At 34.3% G+C, this 13,214-nt stretch overlaps 1 protein-coding gene across 2 annotated transcripts in view; it reads left to right on the plus strand.

Annotated features, from left to right (window-relative positions):
* The window catches only part of LOC135125140 (tyrosine-protein kinase Fer), a 38,235-nt gene that overhangs the window by 24,475 nt on the left and 546 nt on the right, over positions 1-13,214 (plus strand). The window contains exons 2-11 of one of the 2 annotated variants that reach the window (XM_064050497.1): positions 6,118-6,214; positions 6,434-6,629; positions 6,678-6,815; positions 6,862-7,089; positions 7,146-7,329; positions 11,843-12,004; positions 12,141-12,338; positions 12,390-12,566; positions 12,619-12,985; positions 13,031-13,153. In XM_064050497.1, coding sequence (XP_063906567.1) covers positions 6,118-6,214; positions 6,434-6,629; positions 6,678-6,815; positions 6,862-7,089; positions 7,146-7,329; positions 11,843-12,004; positions 12,141-12,338; positions 12,390-12,566; positions 12,619-12,985; positions 13,031-13,153 — 1,870 coding nt within the window. The remainder of the gene's footprint in view (positions 1-6,117; positions 6,215-6,433; positions 6,630-6,677; positions 6,816-6,861; positions 7,090-7,145; positions 7,330-11,842; positions 12,005-12,140; positions 12,339-12,389; positions 12,567-12,618; positions 12,986-13,030; positions 13,154-13,214) is intronic. The other variant, XM_064050498.1, reaches the window with a different exon arrangement.

The following is a 13,214-nucleotide window of genomic DNA, read 5'->3' on the forward strand; positions in this document are numbered from 1 at the left end:
GTTTTTCAAAGGGTTTTGTTAAGTCTCGTCTTGTTGAAAGAAAACTGTATATTAACAGAAAATAAGCCCCACCCACCCGCCCCTACGTCACATGTGATGAATTTTCCATTCGTTATTAGACCGAGGGGCGGAACGTATTAATAAAATACATATTGCCCTACAAAAATTTACCATTTTGAACATGTTTCAAGTTTCTTGTTCTGAAAAGAAGGCAACGTATGATAAAACAAACAAAATATAAACCCCGCCCTCCCACCCTATCTCAATTATGATGAACCTTAACTGCAAAATGTTTATTTTTTTATAAGAAAATGCTATGTGAAACATGTTCTTAAGTAATATATTCTTTAAAGAAAACTACGTTTTGAGTCAAACAAGCCAAAGATTAAGCCCCACCCACCCGCCCCGGTCTGAATTGTGATGAGTATTTCATTCGTCGTTAGACTTTGGGGCGGAGTTTAATTGCCTGATCCATATTCCTCCACAAATTTTATCCTTTTAAAACATATTTCAGATGGTAATTTCTTGTGGAGAAATGAGGATTTTGCAATTAAGCTTCGCCCCTCGGTCTAACAACGAATGGAAAATTCATCACAATTGAGAAGGGGTGGGTGGGCGGGGCTTATATTTTGTCCAATTTTTCTTAATATACGAAGTCTTCTTTTCCCAACAAGAAACTGAAAACATGTTAACTATCGTATAAGGTTTTAATTAAGTTCCGCCCCCAACCCACATAACGAATAAAAAAATTAATTACAACTAAGATAGGGTGGGTGGGTGGATGGGGCTTATGCTTTGAGTTTCTTTTCGTAATGTGCATACTCTCCTTTCAACAATTACTTAAAATATCAAATGGTGAATTTGAGGTTAGAATTATCTGTTAAGTCTCGTGTTGTTGAAAGAAAATTATGTATTAAAAGAAAATAAGCCAATAATTAAGCCCCACCCACCCGCCCCTATCTCAATTATGATGAATTTTCCATTCGTTGTTAGACCGCGGGCGGAGCGTATTTATAAAATACATATTTCCCTACAACAATGTACCATTTTGAACATGTTTTACGTTTCTTGTTGTGAAAAGAAGGTAACGTATGATTTAAAAAATACAAAATATAAGCCCCGCCCACCCGTCCTATTTCAATTCTGATGATTTATTTTATTCATCGTGCTATGTTAAACATGTTCTTAAGTAATTGTGTTCTCTAAAGAAAACTACGTTTTGAGTAACAAAAAGCCAAAGATTAAGCCCCACCCGCCCGCCCCGATCTGAATTGTGACGAGTGTTTCGTTCGTAATTAGACTGAGGGGTGGAGTGTTATTGCATAATGAATATTTTCTAAGAAAATAAAGGGCGGGCGGGTGGAGCTAGTACCTGATAAGACTGATTTTAGCAAATGACGTATTCTCTAAGAAATTTAATTAAATTGTTATAAGAAAAGACACTGAAGGAATACCTAGAACCTCAACATTGTTTTAAATTTTTCAAAAAAAAAACTGTCCCAAAAATTAACTCAAAATTAGATCAGAATTTTCCAAAAATAGAACACCAAAGTCCCCCAAAATTGTTTTAAACAATTTACAAAAAAAAAATCCATGGGCTCCCAAAAAATTGTATAATATAATAGTTGGTTTTTGAAAAAATTTGAAATAATGTTGGAGGCCCTCTTTTTGGTTTTTCAAAGAAGTTAAAAAACTTGGAGCCTCTGGTGTTTTCTTTTTCAAAATATTGATAGAATATTGGGGTTTTTGGTGTTTTATTTTGAAACAATTTAACAAAACTGTTGGTGGTACCTGGCATTTTGAAAAAATAAAAAATATATCGGAGGAATCTGGTGTTTTGTTTTCGAAAGAATTTGAACGAATCTGGGACTGCTGGTGTTTTTTTTTAGATCGGATTTAAAGGAATTTCGGACAATCTCGAAGGCTCCTGGTGTATTTTTTTCTGAGCGAATTGGAAAAAAACTTGGAAGTGATTTGTTTTTGAAAGAATGTGAAATAATGTTGGGTATCCTGTTATTTTTTCGTGAAGGCTTTTAGTACTTCGTTTTTGAAAGAATTTAAAAAAATGTTGGATCTCATCGTTTTCGGTTTTTCAAAGAGATTAAGAAACCTGGGGCCCCTGGTATTCGTAAATTGAAAGAATCTTAGGTTCCTGGTGTTTCTTATTTTCAAATAATTCTTAAAAACTTTGAACGCACCTGGTATTTTGAAAGAATTTAAAAATAGCTTCTCGTTTTTGGTTTTTCAAAGGGTTTTATACCAGGTGTCTGGAAAACAATAACTTAAAATATTAATTGATGAATTTGAGGTTAGAATTATCTGTTAAGTCTCGTCTTGTTGAAAGAAAACTGTATATTAAGAGAAAATAAGCCCCACCCACCCGCCCCTACGTCACATGTGATGAATTTTCCATTCGTTATTAGACCGAGGGGCGGAGCGTATTAATAAAATACATATTTCCCTACAAAAATTTACCATTTTGAACATGTTTTAAGTTTCTTGTTCTGAAAAGAAGACAACATATGATAAAACGAACAAAATATAAACCCCACCCTCCCACCCTATCTCAATTATGATGAACCTTAACTGCAAAATGTTTATTTTTTTATAAGAAAATGCTATGTGAAACATGTTCTTAAGTAATATATTCTTTAAAGAAAACTACGTTTTGAGTAACAAAAAGCCAAAGATTAAGTCCCACCCACTCGCCCCGGTCTGAATTGTGATGAGTATTTCATTCGTCATTAGACTGTGGGGCGGAGTTTAATTGCCTAATCCATATTCCTCCACAAATTTTATCCTTTTAAAACATATTTCAGATGGTACTTTCTTGTGGAGAAATCAGGATTTTGCAATTAAGCTTCGCCCCTCGGTCTAACAACGAATGGAAAATTCATCACAATTGAGAAGGGGTGGGTGGGCGGGGCTTATATTTTGTCCAATTTTTCTTAATATACGAAGTCTTCTTTTCCCAACAAGAAACTGAAAACATGTTTAACTATCGTATAAGGTTTTAATTAAGTTCCGCCCCCAACCCACACAACGAATAAAAAAATTAATTACAACTAAGATAGGGTGGGTGGGTGGATGGGGCTTATGCTTTGAGTTTCTTTCCGTAATGTACGTACTCTCCTTTCAACAGTAACTTAAAATATCAAATAGTGAATTTGAGGTTAGAATTATCTGTTAAGTCTCGTCTTGTTGAAAGAAAACTGTATATTAAGAGAAAATAAGCCCCACCCACCCGCCCCTACGTCACATGTGATGAATTTTCCATTCGTTATTAGACCGAGAGGCGGAACGTATTAATAAAATACATATTTCCCTACAAAAATTTACCATTTTGAACATGTTTTAAGTTTCTTGTTCTGAAAAGAAGGCAACGTATGATAAAACAAACAAAATATAAACCCCGCCCTCCCACCCTATCTCAATTATGATGAACCTTAACTGCAAAATGTTTATTTTTTTATAAGAAAATGCTATGTGAAACATGTTCTTAAGTAATATATTCTTTAAAGAAAACAACGTTTTGAGTCAAAAAAGCCAAAGATTAAGCCCCACCCACCCGCAGCGGTCTGAATTGTGATGAGTATTTCATTCGTCATTAGACTGTGGGGCGGAGTTTAATTGCCTAATCCATATTCCTCTACAAATTTTATCCTTTTAAAACATATTTCAGATGGTAATTTCTTGTGGATAAATGAGGATTTTGCAATTAAGCTTCGCCCCTCGGTCTAACAACGAATGGAAAATTCATCACAATTGAGAAGGGGCGGGTGGGCGGGGCTTATATTTTGTCCAATTTTTCTTAATATACGAAGTCTTCTTTTCCCAACAAGAAACTGAAAACATGTTTAACTATCGTATAAGGTTTTAATTAAGTTCCGCCCCCAACCCACATAACGAATAAAAAAATTAATTACAGCTAAGATAGGGTGGGTGGGTGTATGGGGCTTATGTTTTGAGTTTCTTTTCGTAATGTACATACTCTCCTTTCAACAATTACTTAAAATATCAAATGGTGAATTTGAGGTTAGAATTATCTGTTAAGTCTCGTGTTGTTGAAAGAAAACTATGTATTAAAAGAAAATAACCCAATGATTAAGCCCCACCCACCCGCCCCTATCTCAATTGTGATGAATTTTCCATTCGTTGTTAGACCGAGGGGCGGAGCGTATTTATAAAATACCTATTTGCCTACAAAAATGTACCATTTTGAACATGTTTTACTTTTCTTGTTGTGAAAAGAAGGTAACGTATGATAAAAAAAAGCAAAATATGAGCCCCGCCCACCCGCCCTATTTCAATTCTGATGATTTATTTTATTCATCGTGCTATGTTGAACATGTTCTTAAGTAATTGTGTTCTCTAAAGAAAACTACCTTTTGAGTAACAAAAAACCAAAGATTAAGCCCCACCCACCCGCCCCGATCTGAATTGTGATGAGTGTTTCATTCGTAATTAGACTGAGGGGTGGAGCGTAATTGCATAATGAATATTTTCTAAGAAAATAAAGGGCGGGCGGGTGGAGACTGATTTTAGCAAATGACGTATTCTCTAAGAAATTTAATTGAATTATATTAAGAAAAGACACTAAAGGAATACCTAGAACCTCATCATTGTTTTAAATTTTTCAAAAAAAAAAACTGGCCCAAAAATTAACTCAAAATTAGATCAGAATTTTCCAAAAATAGAACACCAAAGTCCCCCAAAATTGTTTTAAACAATTTACAAAAAAAATCCATGGGCTCCCAAAAAATTGTATAATGTAATAGTTGGTTTTTGAAAAAAATTGAAATAATGTTGGGGGCCCTTCTTTTTGGTTTTTCAAAGAAGTTAAAAAACTTGTTTTGATTTTCAAAATATTGATAGAATATTGGGGTTTTTGGTGTTTTATTTTGAAACAATTTAACAAAACTGTTGGTGGTACCTGGCATTTTGAAAAAATAAAAAATATATCGGAGGAATCTGGTGTTTTGTTTTCGAATGAATTTGAACGAATCTGGGACTGCTGGTGTTTTTCTTAGATCGGATTTGAAGGAATTTCGGACAATCTCGAAGGCTCCTGGTGTATTTTTTTTTCTGAGCGAATTGGAAAAAAACTTGGAAGTGATTTGTTTTTGAAAAAATGTGAAAGAATCTTGTGGAGTGCTGGTGTTTCGTTTCAAAACGAATCTTGGAAGCATCTGCTGTTTTGAAAGAATTTGAAAAAACAATCGGGGGAGTCTAATACTTTGTTTTTGAAGGAATCTGAAAAAATGTTGTGGACTACTGATTTTTTGTCTTAGTACGTATTGGAGAATCTGGGACATCTTTAGTGTTTGTTTCACAACAAATTTAAAAGAATCTTAGGGGTGTTTTTTTTTAAATAATGTGAAAAATCTTGTGGAGTGCTGGTGTTTTGTTCTAGGACAAATTTAAAAGAACTTCAGAGAATTGTATTAGAATGAATGTTATTATATCATACATTAATATCACCTTAAGGCACCTTGCTTTTTTGAAAAAAAAAATTGAAACTGTGAAATAAAACTTTACAATCTCTTTAATGACTAAACTAGTTGTTCTAAAATTTAACATGTGTTTTAAGTTATCATCAACCTGATTAAGTATTTACAGGATGTTTCAGTTCTGTTTAAATAATTTTAGACCATTTTATTTTAAGTCGATTTTATGTGTGTTGCCTCGAAATCAACATGTAATTGGGCCTTAAACCGATAAATTTAGTATACCTAATGAATAAACAAAACAATTTATTGTGTTGTTTAAAAACATGTTCGTAAAAAATCGGGCTGATAGAAGTATTGTCTAAACTTAAACTATTTTCGTTTCTTGTTTTATTTTTTAATCTTATGTTTGGCACACCGAAACACCAGTTTTTCTCGTGCACACCGAACTGATTATGTTTCATAAAACCGAATCGCAAGCCACGCTGGAAAAAATCGTAAGTTCTCAATCCGGTTCTAAATTTAAACCCAATTTCCATCTGCCAAAGTTTTATCGTCTAGCACACCACATCTTCTGTTAATTCATCACCCACGCACAACCTGTTTATTTTCTCAATTGCTCCGTCAAATTTCCGACCTGGTGCTAATCCGCCTAATTGTTTTGTTCTAGTTGTCTGACGAAGTCAACCGCAAAAAATCCGAATACCAGAAGTACCTCGAATTGTACAAACTCATGAGGTCCCGATTCGAAGAGCACTATGTCAAGTGTAAGTATTATATAACTTCGAGCGACATTTCTCTGCTCCAATTAGGCATCCTGTTTACATGACCTGGTGATAGAAGAAAGTAGCGGCCACTTAACCTTCACTCGTACCTAACGCCAGCCAAAGCTAATAATAGTCAAAATGAACGAAATTAAAATTAGTTTCACCTCGGCTTTGCCAATAGGTGTTTCGCTCTTTCCTTCAAAGCAGCTTGTTTTCCAGCCGGAAGAGGCGGCCGAAAGTTGGACGAAGTGCGCGACAAGTACCAGAAGGCCTGCCGGAAGCTGCACCTCACGCACAACGAGTACGTACTTCTTCTGTGTGAAGCGGTGGAGTTCGAGAAGGACTTCCGAACCGTGCTGCTCCCCGGACTTCTGGAGCACCAACAGTCGCTGCAGGAAGCTTTCATCCTCGCATGGTGAGTAAAACCGACTGAGTGGAGTACCATTTACAATCGTCCCTCCAGGAAGCAGATTTTGCAAGAAGTGAGTACCAACTCGGACTGCACCGCCGACAAGTTCCGCGAAATCCAAAAAAGGATAGAGGCGAGTCTAGAATCGATTAAACCCAACGAGGAGTATAAAGATTTTACTGAAAAACATAAGTGAGTTTTGTGGGAGTTGTGGCTAAAATAACGTGTTTGTTTGTAGAACGACGCCTACAGAACCCGTGAAATTCACGTTTGACGAAAGTCTGGTGGAGGACAGTGCGGGGAAGTTGCTCCCGAACCAACTCACGGTTGATAATCTCACGGTCGAGTGGTTACGGAACAAACTAGCCGAATTAGAAACCAGTATTAAAGAAAATCAAGAAAAGCGTACTGCTTTGGTCACCAATCCAGAAGGGTTCGTCAACGGAAAAACCGAAGTCAATAACAGGTGCGCCTTTTCCGGGACTACTTTCGCAATAATAATGCAGGAGTTGCATTTTCTAGGTTAATCACAAACGTCGACTCGACGAAAAAGGAAATTAATGAGTTGAAATGCCAAGAACGGAAAATGCTGAAGCAGACCGAATTGATTAAGAGTGCCTTAAACGAGCTCGGATGCGAGGAAGTTCCATCCGGGTGCGATCTCTCCATTGATAATCAGACTTTTATTAGCAATTCTAGTGAACAAGTAAGTACGACTGGGTTCGGGGGAGTATTTAGTTTCCGCTAGTGATGGTACAATCGCACGCAATGTTTTGAGCCTATGGGCGGATCATTTTTGCCTGTCGTCACCGAAGGAGGCGGTCCAAATCGTCCAAGGGCAGAATTTGTAGGTAGGCTCAAACTACAACGAAATTTACGTGTTGACCAAATTCTTACCCTGAATTAGTTTTAATTTTATAAATACTTACTCTGAATTAGTTTTAATTTTATAAATACCCTATCTAAAATGTTCAGAATATGATGAGTCTATACTTGTGATTTACCATTCCATTAATATTTTTTGGATTTGTTTATACATACAGGGTGACTCAAAAAAAAATAATGACTGAGTCAATTTATTTTATTGAAGAAATCAAGAATTGCAAAACTGAATACTTTGAAATCTTGTCAATTAGTTAGAAAAAAAAAACCTGTCCTGCTCTAATAACATCGAGAATATGCTCAAAATCACACTAATATTAGGTCTAATTGTGCCGACCATAGTTATAAAATTCACATTAAAGTAAGTCACGGACATTTTTTGAAGTGTACTACATTTCAAAAAGCAAAAAAAAATGTTCAGTTTATAAACTTCTTAATTTTGGTTTAAAGTTTATCAATCATATTTGACGCTTTATTTTATCCGTTCCATTTGTTATCCTTTACTGCGGTCTCTCTTGGGTCGAGGTATAACACCGGACTGAACGTTCTTCGACCGATAGGATTATTTATTACTTCCGACATCTTTTCGGTGACAAATTTAATCTTTGCATACTTCAGCGTAGTTAGTGAACTCGTTGTGACCACTGAAATATACAAAGAGTAAATTTTGAAATGGAACGAAAGTCGAAGAATACTTTCAAAGCCACGATCAAAATGTATTTGCTTATCTTCGCCAAAAAATGCATGACGTCATCGTAAAATTTGATATGATGAGTCTATACCTGTGATTTATCATTGCAATAATATTTTTTAGATTTACTTATACAGCCTGTCTCAAAAAAAGGTCACTTCGATTTTCGATTTTTCGTTTTTTCGACCAACAGTTTCATCGAATTAGATTTTTCAGTTTCCATTTTTCTATCAACTTTTCGATTTTATTACTTTCTAATTTTCTGATTTTTCAAATTTGCGGTATTTTGATTTTTCGAGTTTTCAGTTTTTTCGTTTTTCGATTTTTTAATTTTTCGTGTTTTTGATTTTTCGATGTTTCGATTTTTTAATTTGCCATTCTTTCAATTTTCGATTTTTCGTTTTTCCATTTTTAGATTTTTTGATTTTTCTGTTCGTCAGTTTTTAGACTTTGCAATTTTTTTGCATTTTTCGATTATATTTTACTTTCTGGTTTTTTTGACTTTTGAATTCTCGATTTTACGTTTTTAATTCTTCGATTTCCGATTTTTCAATTTTCCGGTTTTTTAATTCTTTTATTCTCGATTTTTCGATTGTCCATTAATCATAAAATTTTTCGATTTTTCGGTTGTTTTATTTTTCGACCTTCGATTTTTCAACTTTCGATTATTCGATTTTCCATTTTCTGATTTTACGATTTTTCGATTTGCGATTTTTCTGTTTGTTTCAGTTTTTATGGTTCTGCAATTTGCAGCTTTTAGATTTCAATTTTGTTACTTTCCGATTTTCCACTTTTCGATTTTTTGATTTTTTTTCGATCGTCGTTTTTTCGATTTTTTGATTTTTCAATTTTTAGGCCTTGCAATTTTTTTACTTTCCGCTTTTTCGAGTATTTGTTTCATCGAATTTTCGATTTTTCGAGTTTTCGATTTTCGATTTTTCGAGTTTTCGACTTTCGATTTTTCGGTTTTTCCATTTTCCGATTTTCGATTTTTCGATTTTCCATGTTTAGATATTTTTCGATTTTTTTTATTTTTCGATTGTTCTGTTCGTCAGTTTTGAGACTTTGCAATTTTTACTTTTGTACTTTTGTATTATTTTAGTTTCGGATTATTCGATTTTTGAATTTTCGTTTTTTTTTCGTTTTTCGATTTCCGATTTTTTAATTTTTCGATTTTTCGGTTTTTTAATTTGTCGATTCTCGATATTCCGATTTTCGATTTTTCGATTTTCCAATCTTCGATTTTTCAATTTCCAGTTTTCGATTTTCCACTTTTTGATTTTACGATTTTTCGATTTTTCTGTTCGTCAGTTTTTAGGCTTTGCAATTTGTTTACTTTTCGATTTTTCGATTATTTTACTTTCCAGTTTTTTGATTTTTCAATTGTCGACTTTTAGAGTTTTCAATATTATGAATTTTCGAATTTTCGGTTTTCCTATTTTTCGATTTTTGATTTTTCCATTTTTCGGTTTTTTGATTTTTCAATTCTCGGTTTTTCAATATTGCGAGTTTTCGATTTTTCAGATTTGTGAATTTCCAGTTTTTTGATCGACCTACGTATTAGATTCATTGAATTTTCGATTTTCGATTTTTCCATTTTTACATTTTTGATTTTCCAGTTTTGCATTTTCAGATTTTCTGTTTTTCGCATATCTGATTTATCAAATTTTCGATTTTTCGGCTTTTCGATTTTTCGATATTTGATTTTCGAATTTTCGATTGTTCAGTTTTCCATTTTTCAGCTTTTAGACTTCAGTTTTTTTACTTTTCGATTTTCCAAATTTTCGAGTTTCAATTTTCAAATTTTTGATTTTTCGATTTTCTTTTTAAATCTTCGAATTTTTCGGTTTTGATTTTTCGAATTTTTGATTTTTAATTTTTCCATTCTTCGGTTTTTAGACTTCAATTTTCTTTCTTTTAAATTTTTCGATATTCTATTTTCCGCTTTTCATAATTTTCGATTTTCAGTTTTCAGACTTTCGATGATTAGAATTTTGGATTTTTCAGTTTTATGATTTTTCGATTTTTAGAAAATTTGAGGAGTCGAATTTTCGATTTTTCAATTCATCGATTTTTCTATGTTCAATTTTTCAATTAAATTTTGCGATTTTCAATTTGTCCATTGTCGATTTTAGAATTTTCGGTTTTTCAGTTTTTCCATTCACAACTGTTATATTTCAATTTTGTTACTTTCCGATTTTTTGGTTTTCGATTTTCCAATTTTCAGAATTTCCAAGTTTCTTTATTCAGATTTTCCATTTTCCACTTTTTCGATATTAGATTTTTCGAATTTTTGTTTTTCCAATTTTTTGCTTTTTCGATTTTTCTGTTCGTTTCAGTTTTTAGGCTTTGCAATTTTTTTTACTTTATATATTTTGATTATATTAATTTCCGATTTTTTTTTATTTTTGTTTTTGATTTTTTTAATTTTCAATATTACAAATTTTTGACTTTTCGATTTTTTGGTTTTCCCGTTTTTCAATTTTCGATTTTTCGATTTTTGAGGTTTGTGAATTTCCACTTTTCGATCGACCTAGGTGTTTGATTAATTGAATTTTCGATTTTTTGATTAGCCAGTTTTAGATTTTCGATTTTTACGATTTGTATTTTTCGATTTTCTGTTTTTTGCATTAGTGAATTTCAGTTTTTCCGATTTTTGATTTTGCGCATATTTGATTAATCAAATTTTCGAAAAAGTTACCATACTTACAAAAACTTAAAAACATCTACAATATTTCAAAGTATTCAGTTTTGCTATTCTTGATTTCTTCAATAAAATAAATTGACTCAGTCATTAACTTTTTTGAGACACCCTGTATAACCAAATCTAAAAAATATTAATGTAGTGATAAATTACAAGTATAAAACTCATCATATTTTATACATTTAAGATAGGATTTATTCTGCAAAATTTTGAGGTGACGTCATAAATTTTTTAGAGGGGATAAGCAAATATATTTTAATTAAAAATGTATCATGTTTATCATGATTTTAAAACATCTGCAAGATTTCAAAGTATTCGATTTTGCAAATTCAAAATTAAATTGCAAAATATTGTTTTATAATTTTGATTTTTTTTTTCCAAAAATCTGGACGTTTTGGATAAAAACTCAACACGGAGTCATAAACTACATGTGTAGGACTATGTTACTGTATACAATTTAAAACCCATTTACTATGCATAAATTTGAAGTGACGTCATCACATTATTGGTGGGGATGACTAGACAAATTTAATAATTTTGCGACATTTATGAAAAAAATATCAGTTAACAAAAATGGCACGTTTTTATTATTATGCCAGTTACATGTCACTCAACGACAATATCGTTTTTTTTAAGAGTATTTTATTTGAAAAAGTGATGAAATTTTTTATACGAAACAATTGCTCGAAAGATGTTAGAAAGCAAAATAATTCATGTCCGGACCATCGTTACTCACAAACGAAAGTGAGCATTATTTTATGGGAACAACTACCTGCTAAATCTTCTGCGACAAATTCGAGAGAACTGGTGTGAGCCATAAATATTTCTTACCAAATATATATATAACTACTGCCCATAGGCTCAAAACATTTGCGTGCGATTGTACGACTATCCTACCTACCATCCTTTCACGGTCCGGGTAAAAGTACTTAACCCTTGTAGGTTGGCAGTTCAGAAAGCACAAAGCGAGGGTTTACGCATCAAAAGATTGTTAACATGTTTCGAAAGCCGTTCCGGCGAAAATCTGTCCCTTCATCGCCTATCGCACCGCCTCGTACTAAAGGGAGAAGGGATTCGGCCCCTCGTAGCGAAGGGGGAGATCCTGTAGGTTTCTGGGTGACGTGCTAACTAACTTTCATCTTGCTTCCTAACGCACTTAGATAAGGTACTGCCCTAACCCCTCTGCTTCTACTAACCATCCCTTACATGTACGAACACCTGTCGTTACCCAAATGTATAGGTTTCCATGACCACGAACAAGTCTCTAGTGGACGAAGAGTGGTTCCATGGAGTACTGCCGCGCGAAGAAGTCGTCAGGTTGCTGACGCAAGACGGCGACTTTCTAGTTAGGGAAACCACGAGAAACGACGAGTGCCAAACAGTACTTTCGGTGTGTTGGGGCGGGCATAAACATTTCATCGTACAAACCACAGCTGAAGTAAAAGAAAGTACCGACCGCACTTTCGCTTTTCTAGAAAGAGTGTTGTAGGGCCATTATCGGTTCGAAGGACCTGCTTTCCCCAGCATCCGCGAACTCATTCTGTATCAGTTTAATAGCGGACTTCCTGTGACGGGACGTTCGGGTGCCATATTGTATAAACCAATCCCGAGGGAGCGGTGGGAGCTCAACAACGACGATGTAGTACTTTTGGATAAAATCGGCCGGGTAAGCGAGACACTACTCATTCAAATAATTATTATGAATGAATTAATCATAGGGCAACTTTGGCGACGTGTATCGAGCTCAGCTAAAGAACAGCAACGAAGTAGTAGCCGTGAAAACTTGCCGGGTAACCCTACCAGAAGACCACAAGAAAAAATTCCTGCAAGAAGGACGTATTCTGAAGCAGTACGACCATCCCAACATAGTCAAACTAATCGGGATTTGTGTGCAAAAGCAACCAATTATGATCGTCATGGAGTTAGTACCAGGAGGGTCACTTCTGACTTTTTTGAGGAAAAAGTCGCCCGCGTTGACGGACGGGCAGCTAATGAAGATGTGTCTGGATGCAGCAGCGGGAATGCGCTACTTAGAATCCAAGAACTGTATACATAGAGATTTAGCAGCGCGGAATTGTCTAGTTGGTAAGTGTTTACTGGTTATCTTCAAGTGTAATCACTAGTTTGTAGGTTACAACAACGTGGTGAAGATTTCCGACTTTGGTATGTCTAGAGAAGAGGAGGAGTATATTGTTTCAGATGGAATGAAGCAAATTCCGATTAAATGGACGGCACCGGAGGCTCTAAATTTCGGTAATTATTTGTATTTCCCGCGCTTGTGCGTGACATTTCGTGAACAGCGCCACCTGTGGTG

Source organism: Zophobas morio, unplaced genomic scaffold (assembly GCF_036711695.1).
Source record: "Zophobas morio isolate AGI-343-1 ecotype UQ-CSIRO unplaced genomic scaffold, CSIRO_AGI_Zmor_V1 ptg000008l, whole genome shotgun sequence".
NCBI classification, from domain to species: domain Eukaryota; kingdom Metazoa; phylum Arthropoda; class Insecta; order Coleoptera; family Tenebrionidae; genus Zophobas; species Zophobas morio.